General features: G+C 63.7%; 1 protein-coding gene across 1 annotated transcript in view; it reads right to left on the reverse strand.

Moving 5' to 3' along the window:
• Window positions 1-1,041: 1,041 nt before the first annotated feature.
• The window catches only part of TTYH2 (tweety family member 2), a 29,127-nt gene continuing 6,979 nt past the window's right edge, over window positions 1,042-23,189 (reverse strand). The window contains exons 3-14 of the mRNA XM_090291697.1: window positions 20,175-20,286; window positions 15,531-15,751; window positions 12,380-12,475; window positions 11,956-12,028; window positions 8,361-8,430; window positions 8,087-8,142; window positions 7,662-7,754; window positions 7,338-7,430; window positions 5,471-5,613; window positions 4,685-4,870; window positions 4,344-4,422; window positions 1,042-1,502 (exon numbers count right to left, since the gene is read on the reverse strand). Coding sequence (XP_090147823.1) covers window positions 1,422-1,502; window positions 4,344-4,422; window positions 4,685-4,870; window positions 5,471-5,613; window positions 7,338-7,430; window positions 7,662-7,754; window positions 8,087-8,142; window positions 8,361-8,430; window positions 11,956-12,028; window positions 12,380-12,475; window positions 15,531-15,751; window positions 20,175-20,286 — 1,303 coding nt within the window. The 3' untranslated portion in view covers window positions 1,042-1,421. The remainder of the gene's footprint in view (window positions 1,503-4,343; window positions 4,423-4,684; window positions 4,871-5,470; window positions 5,614-7,337; window positions 7,431-7,661; window positions 7,755-8,086; window positions 8,143-8,360; window positions 8,431-11,955; window positions 12,029-12,379; window positions 12,476-15,530; window positions 15,752-20,174; window positions 20,287-23,189) is intronic.

Below are 23,189 nucleotides of genomic sequence, written 5' to 3' on the forward strand. Positions count from 1 at the left end.
CTGTGGCCCCACTCGGTGGTGGGGGCCTGGCTGGGGGCTGAGCACCACTCTGCTGTTTCTATGAGAAGGGGGCTCTTCCAAAACGGAAATAGCACCCTTGTCCCAGGCCATGCCACCCCATGTCCCTGCTTTGGCATGAGCCTGTGGGGGCGTCTGTGCTGGGCACTCCGAGTTGGCAGGATGGGGCAGCACCAGAGACCCTAACCCTGGCTCCTCGGCGGGCACTGTGATGGGTCATCGTTTTCTCCTGGTTAACAAGCTGCTTCTCACCTGGCAGGTCCCGCACGGATGCCCGGGACAACAGCGGCGGGGGGTGGGGAGGACAGCGTGGTGGGGGCAGTAGGGAAGACCCCTGTCTCCGTATCAGGACACAGTTGTCCAGCTTTGCTAAAACCTTGACGGACAAAGTCACTTGAAGATAAGAGGGAGGGAACCGCTGGCCTGGCCCTCCCCTGGATGGGCCCTTCATGCTGTTTGCCCTTCCTTCCTCCCTTAAACGGCCTTGGGAGGGGTGAACCCACTTGCCATCAAACAGCAGCTTAGGACAGGAAGTCTCGCTGATCCTTGTTTTGTTTAAAAATCCCCCTCCCCTACCCCTTGATGTTTAAAGAACTGGCCGGTGTCAGTGAAATCTGAAAAGGAATGGGATACAAATCAAGTGTAAGGAATGAGCCCCAAGTTCTCTCGTGACAACTGGATGTGCTGTGAGGTTTAATTCTTTGGATAATCGAAGTATCTAAAACACTGGGGAAAAGTTAAGGTTGCTTTCAAAGTGTGTGTTGACGCCTGAGACCGCCCCTATCTGCGGTGAACAAACTCACGGCATCGACTTTGGAACGGAGGGTTACCGAGAGGCAGGCAGGATGGGGCAGGCTTCCGCCTGCAGAGGCCCACCAGGCTCGAGGCTGTGGTCCCCTGGCCCCGGGGCCCCCTGCCTCCTCCGCAGAGCGCTCCATCACCTTCCCTCAGTGGCTCAGGAAGAGACCACCAGGCCCCGGGAGGCTGATTCGGACAGTTTTGGGTCTCACTGCGAACAGCACGTTCCTGATCAGCAACTCCACCTTTACTAAAGGAAAACGCTGCCATCCACACAGCCAGGAGGAGACAGGTCACTCAGAGGATCACCCGGGCTCCTGGCAATGGGACCTGGAGCCTGACCTGGCCCCGCCGACTGCTCTTCTCCCGCTGGTGCGGGTGGGAGGTGGGACAGAGGGTGGGCTGAGCCGGGCTGCCAGCTTAGGGACAGCTCAGGGGTGGGGGCCGATTCTGCCTGAGTCCCGGTGGCCCTGCTGTGGGAACAGGGCCTCCCAGCCCTGGAAGCAGCCTTCAGACGCCTTTGGTTTCCACTGAAGAAATGCAGCCCTCGTGTGACTTAATTACAAACCAAAACGGGCCGAGGAGGCGGGACCCCTGGAAGCCTCTTAGGCTGGAAACTCGTTGCCGTAGTGCCTCAGGTGTTCCTCCGCCAGGGACTGGTAGGCGGCCCTCATGCTGGGAGTGTACTGTGGGAGAGAGGAGGGGACAGTCAGACCAGATGTCACCATGGAAACTGGACACTGCTAGCAAAGGCGCTGGGAATTTCTGGGGGAGAGGAGGCGGGCAAGCCGCAGTTAGCCCAGTGGTCAGGCACCAAGGTTTGGGGTTTTTATTTTATGTATTTTTAGAGAGAAGGAAAGAGAGGGAGAGAAACATCGATCGGCTGCCTCTCTTACATGTCCTGACCAGGGACTGACCCTGCAGCCCAGGCGATGTGCCCTGACTAGGAGTCAAACCCGGGGCCTTCCGCTTTGTGGGACGCCCAGCCCACTGGGCGAGCACCAAGTTTCAATAACAGGCATCGTGGGGACTGGAGGACACCGGGGTGACTCGGGCAGGCTTCCTGTCTGTGACGCTTGCAGCCCAGGGCCACCAGGACAGCTGGCTCCCAGCCACAAACACACGCCCTGCCCAGCACACCCCCTGCACTGTGGCTGCCTGGCCCACTCCCGCGCACACTCGGACACCGGGGACAGCATCAGGGTGCACCTATGCACTCAGGACCCCAAACAGCGAGCAGGCGGAAGGCAGAGGCCCACTGAGTCCCAGAGCCAGGTGCAAACTGCAGCTGTGCGTCTGCCTCGTCCCCTAACCCTGGAGGAGGTTCTCTGATCCCTCCGAGCCTCAGTTTCCCCACCTGCAAAATGGACCTGAGAGCACTCAGCTCACACTGAAAGGACAGAATGATCTAGAGCAGGCGAGACCCCCAACATGGTGGCCTCCAAACCTCCTCCCAGTGCGGGAGCTGGGGAGCCGTGGCCACACGCAGCGCATGCTCTGCAGACGTGGCTTCTCACACGGCCACATCTCACACCGCAGGGCCTGAGCGTCTGCACTTCCAGCCGCTCACGTGCTGCTGGCCGGCCGACTCCGAGCAGCGGGGTCAGCAGGACCAGACCCAGGCCAGTCACCCCGGGGTGGGGAGGGGAAGCATCATGGGCCACAACCAGGGGCGATCCCCCCCCAGGGACACTGGCAGTGTCAGGAGTCACTGTAGCTGGCACACCTGGGGCTATGGCCTTGAGCGGAGGAGTCCAGGAGGCAGCTCCACACCTGACACTGATGGGACAGGCCCCACGGCCAGAATGACGGGCTCACAATGGCAGCTGAACAGGATGAGGAGTCACGCCCAGGGCAGGGCTCTCCACACGCTCCCACACGGTTGGCTGCAGCCTCCCCTGGGAACACGCTAGAGCTGCGATCCCTGGGCCTCACCCCAGATTTTCTGAATGAGGAACAGGGCGGGTCCTCGGGGGGCCTCTGCTCAGGGGTGAGACACTCCTGCAGGCAGCGGTTCCCAAACGCACGCTGCGATCAGACCACCTGGGCTGCTCGTTACCCCTCCCCGGAGCCTGCCCTGCAGACTGTTTCAGGGGACTGGGGGGACGTCTCGGTTTTGATATTTTCAACAATTGCCTGGACCTTCTGTCCAGCAATCTAGGACACGGTGCAGGAAGGACAGGAGGGATTCTGGGTGGCGGTGCTAAGGGAAGGCACATTTCTAGCCACGGGAATGGGCTGTCCATTCCGATGGCCTTGCTTGACACCCCCCGTCTGTCCCAGAGACGGGGCAAGCAGAGGGAGGGCAGGGAGCAGCCCACTGTGCGGTCGCTGTTGGGACGCCCGTCCACACCCCCCGTGCTGTGGGCTCCTGGGTCTCATGCCCCTGCCAAAGGAGGACGGTCAGGTGGGGAGTGGTCCCCGGGGCAGGGCAGTCAACTCTGCCAAGGCAGTTAGGGTCTCTGGGCAGGTCTGAGTTCCAGGGAGAAAGGTTGGTTCTGTTCTTGAGCCTCGCAAAGGTCTGTTCTTACTTGTCTCTACTAACAGCAGGGAGAGTGGCCTGGGTCTTTCCGAGCAGAAGGTGACCTGGAAGTCCCTGTTATGTGGCATCACAGCGCTTTGAGGATTCATCTGCACAGCAGCGGACTTCCCTGACTGTCTGTGCTCAGATTAATGGTAGAGCCGGTCTGTGTCCCTGGGTGCCCAGCAGCGGGGCTCCCAGTCAGAGAGAAAAGCCAGGCGGGGCTTTCGACGGTGCTGACCTCCACCCACCCGTCTGCCGGCCTCAGGCCCCTGCACTCAAGAGCCTGGCCAGGGCCTAGTGCTGTTTCTAAAGGGACAGCGGGGGAGGTGCCCTGCGCAAAGACAGCAGGGTGGGGGTCACGGCAGGGAAAGCCAGGTCAGAGCAGTTTGTCAGCCCCAACTCTAGGGCCACTGGGGCCGGTCGCTGTTCGTGGTGGGGTCATCCTGCGTCCTGCAGAGGCCTCAGCGGCATCCCTGGTCCCCACCCCCAGATGCCATCAGCAACCACTCCCAGGCGTGACAACGAAAAGTGCCAGCAAACGCAGCTTCCGCTGGGGTCACAGTGCCTGGGGCAGGCGGCGGCTCTCCGGTGCGCCTCGGGGCCACCTCCTCCACAGGGCCCCTCCGGCCCGCAGAGCGGCAGGGGTGGCTCCTCCCTCCAGGGCCCCAGGTACCGTGTGGCACTTACTAGGGGCAGCTTTCCTGGGTGCCCCTCCTGAGATTACGCGCTTCCCGAAGACCAGGGTCCGGCCCTGTGGTTTTCACTGAGAGCACTTGCTGGACACCGGAAGCACCCTGTCCCCAGGGCCCAGGCCTGTGCCACTGCTCCCCTGTCCTTGGGTCTCCAGTGCTCCCAGTTTACCAACTGGACGGTCCCTTCCCAACTACCTGCACAGGGCAGGGGGAGCACCTTATCCAGCCGAGTAAAGGCCGGGGCTCCCTCCCCGACAGACACCTGGCTCAAGAACCCTTCCGCCATCCCCCACCGCGGGAGCCCAGCTTACCGTGGGAGGAGGGGAGCCTCTTCCAATGAGCGGCATGTTCTCGTAGCGGGGGTTCCCACCAAAGAGCACGGCTTGGTTCCTGTGGGGCCGACAGGCGATCTCAGGGGGGGCGCCTGCGAGAGGCAGATCCTCGGCCCGAGACCACCCTGCGGGCTTGTGGAGAAAGGCCTGGCATCTGCGGTAAGCTCCTCCCCCCCCCACGTGGGTGTGCCGGGGGCCTTCCTGCCCGGCATCCATGGCTGCAGTGAGGGGCCTCCCCCCGCCCCCAGCACTCTGGACCCGCAGACCTATGCCCCTGGGGCTGGGCAGCGCGCGGGGAGGCCCGGGCGCCCCTGCCGTACATGTACTCCGAGACGGGGGCGTTGGAGACGGTCTGGGCGGGGGGCTGCAGGCTGGTCTGGCTGCCCAGGCCGCTGCTGTAGCTGCAGAAGCTGTGCAGCTGTCCCCGCGATGGGTTGTAGGCGGCGATGCGCCGGGCCTGGGGGTTGAACGGGTCGTCATCATCGATGTCATCGTAGTCCCTGTCCCTAGAGTGACACACAGAACACGGCCGACCATGAAGGGCGAGGGAGGCTGCAAGGCACTGGGGTCCCGGCCGGCTTCTCATTTCCCCCAGGACCCTCCCTCTGGCCACAGGTGTGTCCCCGAGTTGCCTCTAAAACATGGTCCTCAGCCCCATCTCCCACAGATCACTCAGCCCCGTTCCCAGCTTCCGCCTCCTCCAGGCAGCCCGCTGTGCTGCCACGTGCACACTGATCCTCCCTGACCTGCCTCCTCCTGAATGACCTGCCCCCTCGTCTCTGTCTGCCTCCTCGGAGAGGCTGCAGGCGCCACGGGAACAGCGCTACAGCCCATGCTCCCTTGTACGGGCGGCACCGCTTCCCGCAGCGAACGCTCTCCACACCTACCTCACACCAGCGTCCTGCAGAGGAACAGAGCAATGGCCGTGGCACGACATTGTCACCATCCTCAGGCCCACTCCTGCCCCGGCTCCCCAGGAGTACCCCCTTGGGGGTCTGTCTGGACTCTCAGGGAAGCTTCTGGTCCCTCACAGTTACCAGCCCTGGGCTCAGTCAGAGCAGAGCCTCCCGCCTGTTCCCCAGAGAAGCCCCCTCCAGGCAGCCCACCTGGTGGTAAAGAGCTTCCAGGCCCGCAGCCCCGCGCAGATCAGGGTGGAGAAGGCCAGCGCCGCCAGGAGGGAGAAGAGGCCGAGGAAGAGCAAGCCCGCGACACCATCATAGCAGACGCCGGCAAGGGCATCCAGGTAGTCCTGCAGGAGGAGGCCCCCCAGTCAGAAGGGAGGGGCACAGCCTGGGGACTGCGCGTGTCTCTGGAAGCCACTCTCCCTCAGACTAGCCTGCGTCTCCTTTCACATCCCAGCACCTTGGACAACCGTTCAGGGCCCGCCCTCTCTGGAGCCCAACACAGGGGGCCCCGTGGGCCCCTCTGCAGGCGTTTGCTGAGCTCCTGCTGTGCACTGCGAGGCACCGGAGGGGCGGCTCTGAGCGAGACTGGCCCAGTTGATGGGGATCTGGGGGGGCGGGGGAAGCCAGAAGACAGGGCGTTTACTCTGAGGCCAGGATGGCGAGGAGCGGACTGCACCCTGAGCGGCGAGCTCCGGAAGGAGGGAAGGGGCCACAGGAGCCAGGCTGAGACGGTGCCAGGCCGTGCGGGGCCTCGCAGGGCAGGCAAGGGGTTTGCCCTCTATCACAACGTGACAGGCAGACACCAGAGGGTTTGGGAGGGAAGGGGTGCGACCCAGTTTGTTTTTAATTTAAACCACTCTGGCTGCTGCATGTGAAAGGGCTGGAGTGGGAGGGGGGCGAGAGACCAGCTAGGGAGGCAGGGCCAGGCGGACGCTGGAGTGAGAGGGAGACAGACGGACTCAGGGCCTCTCTGAGGGTGCAGCTGCGAGCGCTGGCCGAGGGGCTGACTGGGTGGTGGGCAGGGGAGCGGATACAGGGGCGATGCCTGTGTTCTCAGCTTTTTTTTTTTTTTTAAGACTTTATTTATTTGCTTTTTAGAAAGAGAACGAGGGAGGGAGAGAAACATCAATGTGCAGAGAAACACTGATTAGTTGCCTCTTGCACACCCCCAACTGGGTATCAGGCCCACAACCCAGGCCTGTGCCCTGACGGGGACTCAAACCGGCGACCTTTCGGTTCACAGGCCGGTGCTCAGTCCACTGAGCCACACCAGCCAGGGTGTGTTCTCAGCTCTTAAGTCAGACTGCCAGCACCCAACACCTGAGCCTTGACTTACTGATTCTGGCATCTTCAGTAAGTCACACACACCTGTCTTATCTGTCTGTCTACACATGCACGGGTCTATCTATCTTTCCTTCCATCCATCTGCACGTAGAGTTTTCGTACCTATACAATTTCCCATGAAATGATACATATTTCATAGTATAACTGCAAGGACTAAGTGACAGATCACATGTCACGTGCACAGGGCAAGCTGCGTGCAGAAGCAAGAGCCCGAGAACAGGCAGCCAGGATGGCGACTATCTGCTCTGCAACTACATGAGATGTGAAAGCTGCCAGCATACCTTGGCTTATTGCTTGGGGGGGGGGGGGGGGGCGCAGAATCACATACTCCCAGTGTGACCCCTGCATTAGTGTCTGATAGTTCAAATTCCTGGAGAAATGGCCCTGAGATTGGGATGTCCACTTGCAACCCAGCGATGGGTCGACCAGATGGCCAGAAGTCTGAAAAGTGGGGGACAGTATTCCTTGTTCAGGTGAAGGTCAGCAGTGTTCTGGAGGTGATTTGCCCAGTCCTGCCACCTCATCCCCTGGCATTTCCACTGAGTCTCCCTGTCACAGCTACTGGGGAGAATCGAGAAGCCAAGCCCCTCTCCCCACTGTCTGCTGTCTGGCTTCTCCCTTCCCCAGGCCCACAGGGAGCCCAGGCAATCCCTGTTCTAGCCTCCCTTGGCGGCTCTGGGACAACGTGGCCACCCTCCACGCGCCCCCCAGGCCAGCCCAGTACCTTGTGCAGCCCTCGACAATCCAACATGGCTGTCAGCTGGTGGAGGCTGGATTCCGAGGAGTTCAACAGGAGCTGGATTCTGAGCAGATCGTTCTGAAGCAGGAGGAGGAAGGAGGCAGACATGCAGACAGACAGACAGGCAGAGACGGAGTCGGGGGTGGGAGGGCAGGGCTTGGGGGTAAAACCACACACAGCAGCCTTTATTTAAAGCCACACGAAGGAACCAGGCTGCGGGGAGAGAACGCCCTCCGTCGCCGGGCTCTCCGAAGGCCTGGCCCTGCGGCTTCCCCTCTGCCAGCGTGGATGCTGGGGACACTGTCTCACCTCTGCCGTGGGGAAGATGGGCACAGCGAACTGCAGCAGTCCGGCCACCTGGATCTGCATGGTGGTCAGCGAGCGCTGGAAGATGGTCAGTGCCTGGGCCGGGACAGAGGGCAGCCCTACGGTGAGGTTGCACGTCCCAAGCCCCGCCCCTGCCTTGGCCCCGCCCCCTGCCTTGGCCCCGCCCCTGCCGCGCCCCGCCCCCTGCAGCACTCAGGCCCCTTTGCATCTGCCCTGGCCTCCCTGCCTATGGCCTCCCTGCCGCAGGGAGTGCTCCCCTTGTCCCCCAGGCTTCCTGAGAGGCCTCTTGCTTCTTGCTCCTGGAAGCGCGGCCCTGGGACCAGCAGCAGGGCCTCCCCTCCGAGCGCGCGGGCAGGGCCGGCCTTGGGCCCGCCCCAGAGCTGCCTCACAGCGCCAGCGTATCATACCTGCTGGAAGGGGCTGCTCACGCTCTGGCCGCAGTACAGGTAGTAACGGGTCACCTCTGCAAGGCAAAGACGGCGTCAGGTGGAGCTCACAAGCGACCAGGCCTCTGCCGAGCTCCCAAAGGAGGCCGGTTCTATGAAATGGCCCAGAGGTCCTGCGAGGCCCGAGTGTGGGGCTGGGGAGGGACTGGGTGCCTATAGGGCTGAGACGGGGACGTGGAGGCACAGTCTGGTCGGCCAGAGCGGCCCTGACCACAGCGGCCCCCAGGCCCGTTACCTGTGCTGAGCCGGCCCTCTGTGATGTTCAGGATGAAGGTGTCAGGAGCCACGCAGAAGTCACTGGTGCCCTACGCCGGGGAGAGGAGAGAGAAGCAGGGGAAACTGAGGACACCCGGGCCCTGGCAGGAGCCACGTGCCCCCAGCCCCAGCCACCTGGACCTCTCGGCTTAGTCCCAGGTCGACAACAACAGTCAGAGACCAGCCTCCCGGGCGTGAGTCCTGGCTCTGTAACTTTGGACAAGTGACTTATTCTGTATCCCAGGCGCCTCGTCTACACTATGGAGAGAAAAGCACTATTCGCCTTAGGGATTGACCTGTATGCAGCACCCATGTTTCCGATGCCTCCCCTGGGTGGGCCCCGACGAGCCGGGCCAAGGCCGGCTGCGGGCTGGGAGGCAGGGACCCATTTGCACCTCGGCTCCTTTGCTCTTCTCTATTTTATTTTCTGTCTTGCTCTTATCAAATCCCCCACACTCTGGGGTATCAATCTACGAAGCCTTCCCCGGACTCTCTTTAAAGAGTGATGCTGGTGCCAAATGAGCTTGTGTGTGCAGGTCCTGCTCATGAAAACCGGGGGTGGGGGGGGGGGTGCTGAGAGAGAGAGGACCTGAGCTCCGGGCTCTGCCAATGATGCGCTGGGGGGCCTGGACCACATGCCTGGCCTGGCTAGGTGACTGCCAAGGGCCCCCGGGGAGCAGCTCCGGGCCCTGGGAGAGGTGGCAGCAAGAATGTCATCCTCTGAGCCAGGCTCTCCCCAGACCCAGCTGGGGTACAATGGGGCACTGGGCGAAGGGGCCGCCACTTCCCAGAGCAGCCAGGGTAAGCTCTGGTCCTCTGGCCGGTTCCTAGGGGCCACCCCTGCTCCACGGGGTGCTCCTGAGTGGGGGACCCTCCCCGTGGCCCTGCACGGCCAGTGCCCTGTTCTCCTTCAGGAGCGGCTGCCTCGGGGTCCAGTTCGGAGGACACCACTCACTCATGCCCGGAGTCGTAGGTACGTACTGAGTACCCACGGGGTGCCGGGCACTGCCCGCGCTCGGGAGACAGCAGCGAGCTGTGCAGAGCGTCCACAGAGCCCTATCTGCAGGTGCACGCGTACACTCCCACGCGAACAGCCAGGCACTCGGGATCTGGAGAGAACCTCCCCACTCACACACCACAAACGTGCCTGAGCACACTGCTTTACTGCTATAACTCAGAGCCACCCTGTCGCTGGAGGGGCTGGGGGAGGGGAGCCAGCCCGAGTTGGGGGTGGGAAGAGAGCAAGGCCACCATCTGGGTCTGGGGCACCCCAAGAAGTTTGGGATTCAAAAAGAGGCAGGAGGCCGTGTCAGAGACTCCACCAGAGATGTGGCCTCCCTGTCCCCTCTCAGGGGACAGTCCTGCTCTTCGCTCTCCCATGAGGACCCAACTCTCCTGCCAATGAGGACACGGGCCTGGAAGTGCATTATCCACGCACAGGGATGGGGGCAGGGCGAGAGGGGCACCCGGCGCCCAGGGCAGGTGGAGAAGCCACCCGGCACCCAGCGCAGGTGGAGGCTGAGCCCGCAGGCCGCTCCTGAGAGTGGAGGGGACAGTCTGGAGGACTCGGCCTGAGGCCCTCCCATAATGACAACGGCTGTATGGGAACGGAGCGGCTACTGTGTATCCAACTCTCACCATGGCCACCCTCCTCGTCCCACTGACTGTCCTTTGAGGCGAGGGCTGTGACCTCCCCCCCCCCCCCACTTCACGCAGGAGAAGGCCAAGGTCTGGGGAACCTCGGTGACTTCCCCAGGGGTCCACTGCTGTGAGGGGCATCCGGATTCCCAGGGAGCTCCCTGCAAGTTAGCGGCGTGCGGCCAAAGCTCCCGATGCCCCGTTGCTCCCTGGGGAGGTTCTTTCTGGGAACGGGAAAGGCAGGGGGCGGGGGACAGGGCAGGGCACAGCGTGAGTCCTCTGGCCCCACTGCTCTCAAAAACAGCCTCTCAGAGGGCAGGGGCAGGGAGGCCACGCAAAAGCTGCTTGCAGTGGCCTTTGACGGTCTGCGTCCCAGTCCCTCCCTCCCGCTGGCTCCTCCTCACCCCACTTCTATCAGCATGCAGCAGGCAGCAGCCCAGTCAAAGGCTCATTCACACGGGCCCTGGCACCGGGCCTGCTAAACCCATCAGGGACCCGGCCCTTCTCAGGCTCCCTTGCAGCCCGGAGCCCCAGTGGGGAGACGGAATTGCCTGTGGTGTCCTTGAACGCTGAGCCTGGGTAAGGAGGCAGGAGGCAGCGGCCTCCCGAAGGGCAGCTGATGGGGGGTTGCTGCTGCTGCCGCAGAGGCTGCCCGGGGTCGGGAGACCCCAGGCGCGCACACCACGCCCCGTGGGAGCCTCCTGTGCTTGCCCTTGGCCAAGAGGAGGCCAAGGCCAGGTGGCAGCCACTCCCCCGGGCTGTGGACAGCCCTCCCCGCTCCTGCCGCCGCCAGGACGCTGCTGAGCTCACTGTGTGCCCTCCGACCTGCCTTCCCTGTATCTGAAGGGGCCCTGCCCTCGGGACACCGGCTCGTGCTTGTCCAGTTCTCCCTCCACCCAAAGAGGACACTGCATGATTGCAGGGGGGACCCCAAGCAGGAGCTGCCCGCCCCTCTCCCTCTGGACCAGCTCTGCCGAAAGCTGCTATGGGCCCTGCCCAAGGCCAGAGCTCCCGGACAGCCGCCAGGCCCCCGGGCAAGGGCCCGTTCTTTTCTCTCCAGGAAGCTGAGAGCAGATGCAGGGCACAGGGTTAGTTCGTGGCCCTTGAATCAGCTAGGGGTTCCCCGACATCCCCTGGTAAACCTGGCCCCCGACACATACACACGCACAGCACACCCCTCCACTGTGTCGGCTCCCGCGCGCTTGCACATATCTGCCCACAGTCCTTCTCCTGCAGGCCGCCACTTAGCCAAGGACGAACGTGTCCTCGCTCGCCCCTGGCACCAGGGATGCCCCGGAGCCGAGCCGCCGCTGGGTGCGTGAGTGAACGAGCCAAGGACCCACGCACACAGCTTCCCTCAGACCCCTGCGCGGGACGCTCTCCGCTTGCACTTTCTTCTTCTTCTTTCTAACATTCTGAGGCCCGCCCATCCGTGGACACGCATCACTGTGTGTCAGACCGCGAGTGAGTGCAAGGTCAAGGGGGCGCAGGCAAGCTGAGGGCCGCCCCCCACGTCCCCAGGGCCCACGGGGTGTGCCACTGAGCCAGGGGCCCCGCCAGCCCGAGGGTCAGACCCGGGGAGAAGTCACCTGGCCGTCCGCACGTGTGTGTCATTACAAGGAGTAGGCAGGCGGCTGGGACAGGCCAGTGGGGGAGGCAAAGGGATGGGCTTCAGACATCTTCTCGTGGCTCTGGCCCTAACTGCCTCGCGATCTTGGGGAGGCCCCTTCCTTTCTCTGGGCCTGTGTACCCCCTCTGAAGAGCACAGGGGCTGGAGCGGAAGAACGAAGCCCCTTCAGTTCGGAGACTCTGGGGTTTTAGCTCAGGGACTGAGACCGGAAGCCTCCCGCCCCGGGGGCTCTGGACAGAACACACTGATGTACCAGCCCCCGAGCCGGCCCTGGTCAGCCCAACCCTCACCCACCCCCCCAACTCACCACCGCCGCAGCGGTGTCCACGGCCACGGACGTCCAGCTGAGGAGCAGCGCCAGCAGCCCGCAGCACAGTGCCCTGGAGGAGAGGCGGCATGGGTAGGGTGCAGACAGGGGACCCCACAGCGGCCATCACCCACCGACTTCAGCGCCCTTCCTCTCGGCATGAACCGCCCTCCCCGGTCCCCGCTGACGACCCTGGGCGCAGAGCCCTGGGTGCTAGCTAAGGACGAGGTCCTGGTTAGAGACAGCGGGAGGGTCCATCGCTTGGGCAGGCCCAGGGCGGGGGTCACGGGGAGGAAAGACCAGTCCTTGCTTGGAGTCCAGAAAACGAGTTGGTGGCTTCCGGCTGTGGCTCCCGCCACATGGCACGGTCACCCCACACGCCTGCCCAGAGCTTTGTCCCAGGCCCGCAGGTGGGGCTACTCACAAGGCCAGGAGACACCGGGAGCGCTTGGCCAGGCTCAGGCAGGCGAGGAAGCAGATGGCCAGGTCCAGGACGAAGAGCAGGAGGTAGGAGAGCCACCTGGGAGGAGCGCAGGGACAGTCAGGTGGAGCAGAGCAAACGTCCCCGTCAGGAAGCCCGAGCAGGTGACAAGAACTTCACAGAGCGGGAGCAGGGGCAGAGCAGGGACTTCTCCCAGCCCCCAAACGGGAATCTTGTACTCATTCTTTTTCTCCATGCAGGAGCCAAATAAACTCAGGAGCCCTTCTCTCCAGCAATGGTTCTCAGCTCCACTGACACCGTACAGAGGGGAAGGAGTCTCAAGTGTGGGGAGGAAGTGGGAGGGAGCTGGAAGAAGGGGATAAGGAGGCTTCTGGGGGGCCGGAAGCGCTGGAGGCCACCTGGCAGTGAGTGCTCTCCTCTCTGTCCCCAAAAGAGCCTGATCAAAACACTCACACCCCGCAGAGCAGGGCGGGCCCCCTGCGGGGCTCTGAGGCAGAGAATGAGGTTGGGGGCCCTGGGGAAAGTGCAGAAACCGCCCTCCACTGGGACGAGGCCAACAAGGAGCCAGTTTTTGGAATCAGAGCTGGAAGGAGCCTGGAGGACCCTCTGGTGTTAGGGTCCCATGTTCACAGACTGGGGAACTGAGGCCGCAGCACGGGAGCCTGGCCCAGGAGCTGCCCGGTCTGCCCCCCCAGCCTTCCTGCAGGGACCAGGCCCGGCTCACAGTCCTGGTTTCGTGGTTCAAACCCGCAAGTTTCTTGTTACTTCTCCCCCCACCAGCAGGAAATCAAGCTAGGGTTGCTTCCAACTCCCCCAGGGCTGGGACCGCAGGCAGAGCCTCCCATTGTAAGGAGTTCCTGCAAACAACTGCAAGCCCTGCATTTTCCCAGACGAGCTGGGGGATGACCTGGGGACGACCTGGGGACGTATTTCCAACCAAGAACGTGGCTCGGGAAGCCTCTCGGGTGGACTCCACAGCCTACCCACCCCCTGCCCGGCCTCTGGAAGCTCTCGCTTGTTCCCTCCGTCAGAAGAAGCCCCTCCCAGGGCGTAGTCTGTTCAGGCTTTTTACCGCCTCTAATCCTTAGCCAGGAACTGCCTTGTATAAAAGCACTAAAACATATTTGCTTGGCTGGATGGCTAAGCCCTAGAACCGTCCAAAAAGCAAGGATGAGGAGGCTGCCCGGAGGAGACCCAGCCCCGAAGGCTGGTTGGTTCAAGAATGAAACAAAGCCTGGCCCTGGCTGGGTGGCACAGTTGGTTCGGGCACCGTCCCGACCCGCGCAGGCTGCGCGTTCACTCCCGTCGGGGCCCCTACAAGAAGCAACCGTAACCCATGAAGCAGCAGTAAGTGGAACACCGAATCAATGTCTCTCTTCCGCCCCCCTCCTCTCTCTCAAGTCAATAATCATAGAGAGAATAAAATAAAGCCTCGTTCCCGAGCCGCTCAGGAGAGGAGGAGCGAGCAAGCAGCAGAAGGCGAGGACGAGGACAGATGGGCGGCCGTGTTCAGGAGCCACGGACACGGACCCTGGAGGAGGCCTTCGCTGCCCGGCCTGAGCGAGGGGTGGGGGGCGGGGCTGGGAGCTCTAGGGTCCCTGCCAATCAGCCAGACTGAGATAGCCCCTGGGCACTTGGCACCACCCTCCCCTCCCCTTTATAATGAAATCACCTTAAAAATAAGTTCTTTTTGATATAGAAATTCTGACTTCCCTCATCCCTGTCATTTTCAAAGTGCCCACATCAGGCCCTTAAGAGTGCACAGTCCTGCGCTGGGTCCACTTAGACAGGATGGCCCACGTTCGACCTCCCCCCAAACCCCCAGGAAACAAAGACTTCGAAGGCTCAGGCAACAAATGGCCCTCATGTCACAGGACGAATCAGTCGCCCCCATTGGGGGTCACTGGTCACAGCCCAGAACTGACAGCTTCTTTCCGCCGCCGGGGAGGAAGGCACCGTGGCACATGAGCCTTCACCCGGCGGGAAGCTGGGCCGAGGCCCCTCTCAGCCCAGCCATCCATGAGGTCCCGGGACGCAGGGGCCGGACGTGCTGCAGGGGGACAGGCGGGGAGCAGTATCTGGACCCGGGGCCTCAGGGGCTCCCCCTCGTCGGGCCCCTGCCGTCTCCTGCCCGGGGAAGGCGACAGCCCAGGGCCGGCGGGGCTGGCCAGAGGCCCCAGGAGCATCTTCTCCAGGCAGGTCAGCCTGGGGCGCGTCTTCTCATAAAGGGGAAATGACTCCAGAAAACCGGAGTGAACTGCACAGTGTTGGGCTAAAGGCTCTGGCCTTTGCAAAAGGCTTAAAAAGGAGCCAACAAATTGGGGTGAGGGGGTCCCAAGAGCTGACACTTGTTGGTCCGGACTCATGTATCTGTTCCGCCCTCACGGTCCCTCCGTGCTGGGCCCGGGCGCAGTGGGCTGGGCGCCAACTTTCGGTCAGAAGCCACCCAAAGCCCAGACCGCGGCCTGCCTCCTCGGCCGCCCCAGAGCGACCGTCACTAGACCCTGCCTTTGGGGGACGGGCAGCTGACCTGTGCCCAGCACCCTCCCCTGGGGTCTGAGGGATGCAGAGGCAGGGTTGACATCAACAGACCCCCAAAGAATAGGCGCGAGTACAGGTATGAGTTTGCACACCTGAGTGTGGCCCAGGCGTGGTGGCTTCCCGCAGCCCCCGTCCCTCAGGCCGGGGCATCTGTAGGCTGGCTAAGAAACGCCAGCAGGGGCGGATCTGTATAGGCAAAGAGGCCACCATCGCCCTGGCCCTGCACCCCACGGCTGAGTCTCGAGGTGCAGGGTTTCCCATCCCGGAAGCCTTGGCCAGGTGGGAACATGTAACCCACTTGCACCTGCCCCGGCCCTAGCTGGGCAGAACGCTGGTGCCAGGGGAGCCCCGTGCTGCGTGCCGGGAGGCCACGGCCCGGTCCGCACTGGGGTCCCGGTGCAGCTCTGCCCCTCCGGGCCTGGGCGCCTGCCCGTCTCAGGAGGCCGCTCCGCAGGCCGGCACTCGGGCCCGGAGGCTCATGTGCTCTGACCTCTGTCCGCGGCTCCTTACCTGCCTGGGCCCTGAGACGCAGGCCCGGGTGACGGGAGCGGGCGCAGCCCCCCTGCCCGCCCCCGCCCCCCACGGGCCTCACCTGTAGTACTCCACGCGGCCAGTCTGGTCAGCCAGCTCGGTCAGCTCGGCTGTGACCTCTGCCCACACGGGGAACCCCGACAGCTGGACGATGATGGTGCCGGCCACCTGCTCCAGGAACCTCAGGGTCTGGAGGTAATCGCCCCGCGTGGCGAAGATCTCACTGAGTCGGGCCAGGTGCTGCTCCAGGTCCACCTTCATCTTCCGGGTGGTTCCGGACACCTGGGGAGAGGCCGGGGCTGGGAATCGGGCCCTGGGCTGGAAGGGCCGGCGCCAACTCCGCCAGTGGAGCAGGTGCGTGAGGAGCGAGCACAGCCGCGTGGGTGCCGCCCCCGCCCTGACGCGCTCAGGAGGCCGCTGCCCGCGAGGATGGAGGGCAGAAGCCCCACGTCCCACGCAGCCCTTTGCCCCTGCATCCAGGGCACAGGCCCGGTCGGGCCTCAGCCAGGCCCTGGGCTCCCAGACCCAGCGCCTCCCTCTGGAGAGACCCAGGTGGGGAAGTGAGCGAACACCCAGGTCTCCTCCCCGCAGATTCTCTTTGGACTGTGGGTTGTTTCAGCACAAGGAATCGAATGCCTAAGCCAAAGCGTCCCTCTGCTGCCGCCTGGCCTTCTGCTCCCACCGCGAGGGGAGGGCCTGCTGTCCAGCGGCAGCCGCTGAGCCCGCGTGGAGGCAGCCGGTAAAGCCTCGGAATGACGGGCAGCCCGAGGTGCCGCCTGGACGCGTGCGCGAGGAGGGAACCCGCACCCCGGGGGGGCCCTGCCCGCACGCCGATCCTGCGGCGGACGCACGGGCTCCGTCCCCCGCTGCACCGCGAGGACCGCGGTTGAGCGGACCCCGAAGAAAGCAACTTGCTAGTCCAGGGTCGGGGGACGATCCGTGGTTTGACAGAAAGGACCACGCAGAGCTCGGCATCGCAGAGACGCTCAGCCAGCGCAGACGGGGGGGTCCCCGTGAGATGCGGGGACGCTGCCCGAGAGCCCCACGTACTCCCTCCCTCCGGGCCTTCTCTGGGCCGCTGCGTTGGCTCCAAGGGGACAGGGTTTTGCTGTCCTGAAATTGTCCCACTGAACCGACAAGCACAGCCGGCTGGGAGTGGGGTGGCTAATCCCAGGCCTGGAGGGGAGATAAAAACGGCCCGGGAGAAGGGGGAGGCGCTCCCACAGCCTGAGCAGATGGCACTCCCAGCTGCGGGGGCGGGGCGGCAGCTTTGCGGGTTTTCGCGTCTGCGCTGCTCTGAGTTCCTGGTTCCAGAAAGGAGAACAGCGCCCTTTGTTTCCTTGTTTTCTTGTTTCAGGGTCGGCGGCTGGTTCCCTTTCCCGGCTCGTTCCGAGCTCACAGGCCAGGGTCGGGGCACGAGACACGGGGCGCAGAGGTCCCCCCGCCTCCGCCTCGGCGACCTGGCCGCTCTCAGCTTCCCACGGGGAAGTAAACAGGCGCTGAGCATCCCCGCCCTGCTAAGCCGCCCCTTTTCAGTCCAGTGAGAACAACATGCAAGTGTGTCGCAAACACAGACCCAAAAGGCGCCGTTATTAAATCTAACGTTAGGCGCAGACCTCGTACCCCGTGATATTTTCACGTTTCTCCACTATGAACGCGAGAGCAAGGCCCGGGAAATGACCCGCAGACCTTTTCTGCAGCAAGGCCACTTCTTTCCCTCCCACGGCTCTGCCTTTGTAGCTTCTCTATTTCCTTCGATTCCTCCTTGGAAAACAACAGCCAGTAACGTCTGCCAGGCCCTCGCTTTCATCTGACGTCTCATAGGAAACAAAACAGTCAAAACAGAAAAACCACAACGCTGACCTAGTGCACCCCCTTCTCCATGTCACCCCCAGGTCCTTAGAGGTTCAGGGCAGACAGAGCTCCCAGCAGGGAGACAGAGAGGGGACACCCCAGAACTGGGTCAGTGGACAAGAGGGCCAACTCTGCTCCCAGGCTGGGCTGGGGTCAGAGGTGAGTGAGCAGATGGAGCCGTGGCCCCGGACCACCAGCCGGCTGCAGGGGGTCAGCGGGGAACTCGTGATCACTGCAAACCCCCAGCCCCACCCAGGCCTCCAGAATCGGACCCTCTGAGGTGAGGCCAGGGGACCCTGGCGTGACCTCTGGGGGGACAGAAGCTGCCCTCCTTAAGGTGGTTTTCTAGAAGAGCAGCTGTGTCGGAGTCCAAGGGGTGGAGCCTCGGTGGGCTGGTGGGGAGGGGCCCCATCCCAGACCCTTGAAGGGAAGGGCGAAGACCAGATACCTCCTCGGTTCCTGTCCTTGCTCTGGAGCACAAGCTGCCAGCCTGGGACAGGAGCGCACCTTCCTGGGCCCGGCTCCTCTGCCCTTGGGCCTGCTGCCGGCTCCCACGAGAGCCCGGGAAGCACGCTGGTCCCTGGGCCGGGAAAGCGGGAGACAGCCACGCTCTCAGGGGCGGTAGAGTCCTAGGCCCTTATCTCAGGGGTGAAGGGTGGGCCCCTGAGGCCCTGAGGGGTGAGAGGTGGGCCCAGGCCCCTTCACTGGGACACAGATGGGGGGCACTGGATCCAAAGAAGGCACCCACCAGCACTCCAAAATGGCCCTTTCCGACCCCCAAATCAGAGCATGTAGCTGATCTGGAGCCTGGGCCCCCTCCCACTGAGGCCCGAGCGAGGGGCTTCCGGTCCAGGACAGGGAGCCCGGGGGGCCCCTCGCTCGGGCCCAGGTCTGAGTCACCTGACTTGCCCCGCAAGTCCTCCTGCCACTTGCAGCCTTCGCTGGCTCTAAGAGGCGTGGTGACAGCAGTCACGATGACAGCTGTCACAGCTGCCCTATTCGGAGGGGGCTGTGTAGACGACCAGGCCCTGTCACCGACCGTACCTTGTCAAACGTCCTCTATCTGATACGTGGCCTTCGCCGCATGGATGGGCGCCCTCAGGACCTGCTGCCTCCCCGGAGCCCACGAGATGGGAGCACTGGGTGCCCGGAGGCGGCGGGGCCGCTGCTGTCAGGACGGAAGCAGCTCCCCTGGCTGGACCCTCCCGGAGGCGTGGGGCTGTGCCCTCCCTTTTCAGAAACGGTGGAGAGAGGATGAGGCGCTGACCCCCAGGGACACATGGAACCCTTCCCTTTGGGAACGGGAGGGACACAGGGCTGCTGCGGATGCCCAAACCCGGCCCTGGAGCCCCAGCCCTGCTCGGGCGGGCGGGCCAGCAGGGGGCTTGTCCCCAGCTCACTTCCCGGGGGTGCGGGCATGAAGCCCTCAGGTGCTCCCATCGGGATGGCTCTGGGACTTTCTTCCTCAGCCCCTGGGGAGACGAGGGCCATTCCTAACCCTGGTCACCAGCCAGCCAGTGAAGGTCACGGCTCAGGGGCTTCCCTGGGCAGGGGATTCTCCTTTCGGGGCCGGGTTCCTCCTGCAGGTCCTGACACTCGGGAGCGGAGGGAGAGAGGGAGGAAGAGCCCAGAGGCCGTAGCCAGAGGCCCCTCCTGCACTGGGGCAGGGGTGCAGGCGGGGGAGCCCAAGGACGAGGTCCCAGCAGGCCAGGCCACCCCAGGCCTCCTCGCAACGGTCAGGGTGCCTTCAGCCCACGGGGCCACCCTCAGCGTCCTGTCCCGGCTGCTTGGCCTCGCCGCACAGAGCTGCCCAGACCCAGTGTTCAGAGCTCTCCCCCGGGGACGGGCCCCGCTGCCCACGAGGTTTGGATGGACAAGCTCTGCAGGAGGGCTGCGCCCTGGTTGGCACGCACCCCTCAGCTCCCCAGAAAGGCTCTGAGGCCAGAGCCACTGCCCTGCTGCCCAGGGTCCTCTTCCAGGACCCTCTTCCACCCAGGGCTGGGACAGCGTCCCGAGGCTCCGGCCAGGCTGCCTTTCAGGGTGGAGGCTGTCTCACACAAATGGGCCACCTGCCTAGGTCACCCTCTGCTGGGCCAGAGCGGGTCAGGAAGGGCGTGACGTGCAAGGACAGGTTCCCCTGACAGCTGCCCTGGCGCCTGCCTCTCAGGGGACCGGGGCGGCCCAGAAAACCAGCCCCCGTGAGTTGGTGCTTCCCACGACGGGGACACACAGTTGAGGCCAAGGTCTACCTCTGAGAAAACCCGGAGTCCCCGCCTTCCCCGTGTCCGTCACCAGCGCTGCAGGCTCAGCAGGGGGCTCTCTCCTTCCCTGGAAGGCCGCCATCTCCTCCGGCCAGCCCAGCCCGACCCTGAGCCCCGAGCCCCCAGCCGGGCCACGGGGACACCTCGCCAGACTTCAGGCAGTGTCACCCCCACCCCTGCCGGGGCACCCAGGACACCTCGCTGGGTTTTGGGCAGTGTGACCGCTCCTCCCCACCCCCCACCAAGGGACACTGACTTCTTTTTTATTTCCCTTCACCTCCGGACACACAACAGTCTGCACCCAGCACTTAATGTAACCATAGAAAGAGCCTGGGGTTCACTGTCCAAGGTCAAGGTCTCCCAGGCCAGAGGGGAAAGCGCTCAGCGCCCCGGAGGACGTATGGGCTCTGACCCCCCGGCCGCCTCTGGTCCTCACTCACTCCCCTGACAGCCCTCCCGCCCTCTCTGCTCTTGGCAGGGTCAACTGCGGCCCCAGGGAGCCAGGCCGGCTGGGGGCTGACTGGGGCCCTTGTTCTGACCACGCTGACCTCACCGGCCGCGCCCGCCCGGCCTGCTGCCCGGAACCTTACCAGCGCGTCGATCCCGGAGAAGGTGTGGTTCGCATCGTCCAGGGAGTAGACCAGCTGGGACGCCCCGTCGTTGGCCTCGCTGTTCCCATAGAAACCAACGCCCACCGCAGCGCTGCGGGACAGGCCCCAAATGACGTTAGAGGTGACACCAGAGTGTCTCTAACACGGGTTTAGGTTCCCAGCACAACTGCATGGGAAGTTCAGCAACGACCCATGTACCTCCTGCCGTGCCCCCCGCCGACCCCCACTGTCGACAGCCCCAGCCAGAGCGGGGCAGTAATTACACCGAGGAGCCTGCACCAGCGCCCGTGTCATCGAAGTCCGCGGTGCGCGTCAGGGTTCACACCTGGAGTGCCTTCCGTGGGTTTGGACGCATGGAAGGAACGCGTCCGCCGTGATCACACGGAGGGTTTTCCTTGCCCTACAAACGCCCTCTGCCCTGTCCATGCCCCGCTGCCCCGCCCTCGCAACCTCTGATCTCTCCTGTCTCCGCAGCTTTGCCTTCTCCGGGAGGTCACGTGTGGGAACCGCGCAGCGTGCAGCCTTTTCAGATCGGCTTCCCCCACCCTGAGACGTGTTTACGCTTCCTGCGTGGCTCTCCGGGCTCGACAGCTCATTTCTCTTCAGTGCTGAGTGTCGTTCCGCCGTCTGGATGGGCCACAGTTGCTCGTCCATCCCCCGCTGAAGGGCGTCTGGGCCGCCTCCAGGTTTAGATGATTATGAACAGAGCTGGTCAGACATCCACGGAGGGCGGGTTTTCCACTTTGGCTAAAGAATCGTTCCCGGGGGCAGGGCTGGGGACGATGCCGACATTTCTGGCAGGCGGGGGGGGGGGGGCGGGGGGAGGGGTTGAGGGACAGCCTGGCGCTGACCTGGTCGACTCGGGCCGCAGCTCCGTCCCTTCAGGCAGCAGGAAAACACACCTGCCCTCCCGTCCCATGGCCCCGAAGGCCAGGGGACTGACTGCGGGCCGACGGCCCTGCATCTTCGCCCGTTCCCCAGGGGACGGACACAGCTGGACCCGGGGACCGATGGGGTCTCCTGAAACCACACTTGTCTCTCTTGAAAGCCCCAGGGGTGGGGACCCACTGAGACCCTCCGGCTTTAGACGGTTCCGAAGCCCCCTCCTCACACCAGGCATCCACGCTTTCTGGTCTCCCCTGGGGCAGCCCAGAACCAGCCCCGCTTCCGCAAGGGACCCCGTCAGACACGCGAGTGAGCCCCTGTGGCGCCCTGCTCCCAAGTCTGCTCCTGCAGACCCTGGTCCTGCCGTCGCTGTCCTCCAGGTTCCCCGGCCACAGGCCAGTGTCGCCCTTCAGCGTGGCCCCTGAGGGAGGCGCCCAGGCCCAGGGGGGCTCTGGGCACAGGGCAGGGCTGCTGCTGTCCTGGGATCCTCCTCTCCCCACTGCTGACCTGCTGGTGCCCCAGCACCTTGGACACCTTCCTAGGACCTGCCGTGAAGCCCGGTCTCTCCCCCTCCCGTGGCGTTGAACTGGTTTTTGTTTTGTTTTAACCAAGAGGAGAGCTGGGTCTCTGTCAAATCTCATCTGGTTGATTTTGGTCCAACATTCCAGGCTGAACAAATCATCTCAAACCTCGCCTGTCACTTATCACATTTCAGCCCAGCCACGCCCCCGGGGGTCCTCTCAGCAGCCATCAGCAGCCCCCTGAGGTTCCTTCCACACCCCAGTCCTGGGGGTGGGGGGCATAAGCACGCGTGTCTGCTTTCCCTCTTTTTCTTGAAACAGGACAGGAGTCAAGATGAACTCTCCTGGGAGGCTGCTACAGACACCTCCTTCCAGGTGCCCTTGACCTTCAGCTCAGCGTTCCTCAGGCGTGGTCCCAGGGGCACCAGGCAGAAGCGCCTGGAGTGCCAGAAGGAGGTGTGGGTCGAGGGCACCCACCTTGCGCCCACGGACCGGAGTGGTCTGGGAACGTGCCTTCCCCGGTGCACCAGGAGCTGCGAGGGGGCAGGAACAGCGCCTGCCTCCTACCTCGGGCTCCCCCTTGCCCGGCACAAATAATACGTGGAATTCTCTAGAATGAGTCACGCCAAGTGCCGTCCTCCTGTTTTGAGTTTTCCTTCGACAGCAGGTAATGATTACTTACTGGCACCGACCCTCCCGTTACTTTTACTGCTCCGTAGTCCTTTGTCGTGTTTCGGAAAATCCTGGGCCAGCACCGGCTGCTGCGGCTCGGCGGACTGGATGCCGGCCTGAGAGCCGGAAGGTCGCCAGCGTGATCGCCGGTCAGGGCGCAGGCCTGGGTTGCGGGCCACATCCCTGGCCGTGCCAGAGGCAACTGGCCGATGTTTCTCTCCCTCTCCTTCTCCTTCCCTTCCCCTCTCTCGAAAATTAAGTAAAATCTTTTTTGTTTTAATGAGTTCACACAAGAGGGCTCCCCACGTGCCAGCAGTTTCTTCAGCTGTCCTGTCCCCCTCCCTCCCACCCACCATTGTGCGCTCAGTCCCAGGAGGGGGCTTTCCAACACTGCGGTGGCTTCAAAGGAGCTCCTCTCTGCAGGGACCCACACTTGCCTTCAAGCTCCAGATCTGGGCTAGAACTCTCGCCTTCTAGTCTCTGACCTGAGCCCCGGCCCCTGCCTCACCAGGCCCAGGGTCCCGCTCGCGTGCCCAGCCCCACAATGCTGCAGGCAGGGCACGACGGTGGACAAGCCCCGACGGACAGAACCGCAGTGGCGAGGAGGGCCTGCACAGAGCGGGTGCTAAACAAGGGACTCGGTCCCTGGAGGGCGGCTGCCCCCAGCAGCTCTCAGGGTAGAGACCTGAGGCTTTTGGAAAAACCGCTGTGGATGCAAAAACAAGCAAAGTACGAGCTGTCACAGCAGGGCCGGCACTGTGAGGACACAGCCGGGCAGGGCGGCCTCTCGCCCGCAGGCAGAGATTCACGCTCTTCACCCGAAGCGGAGAGGGCCCGCTCGCTGGTGGCCCGGGCAGCTGGGGACCTTGCAAGGTGCCGCAGTCGGCCTGGGCTGCGGCCAGGCTTTCTCTGCCCT

The sequence above is a fragment of the Furipterus horrens genome, unplaced genomic scaffold (genome assembly GCF_987537825.1).
Source record: "Furipterus horrens unplaced genomic scaffold, mFurHor1.1.pri manual_scaffold_11, whole genome shotgun sequence".
Lineage (NCBI taxonomy): Eukaryota > Metazoa > Chordata > Mammalia > Chiroptera > Furipteridae > Furipterus > Furipterus horrens.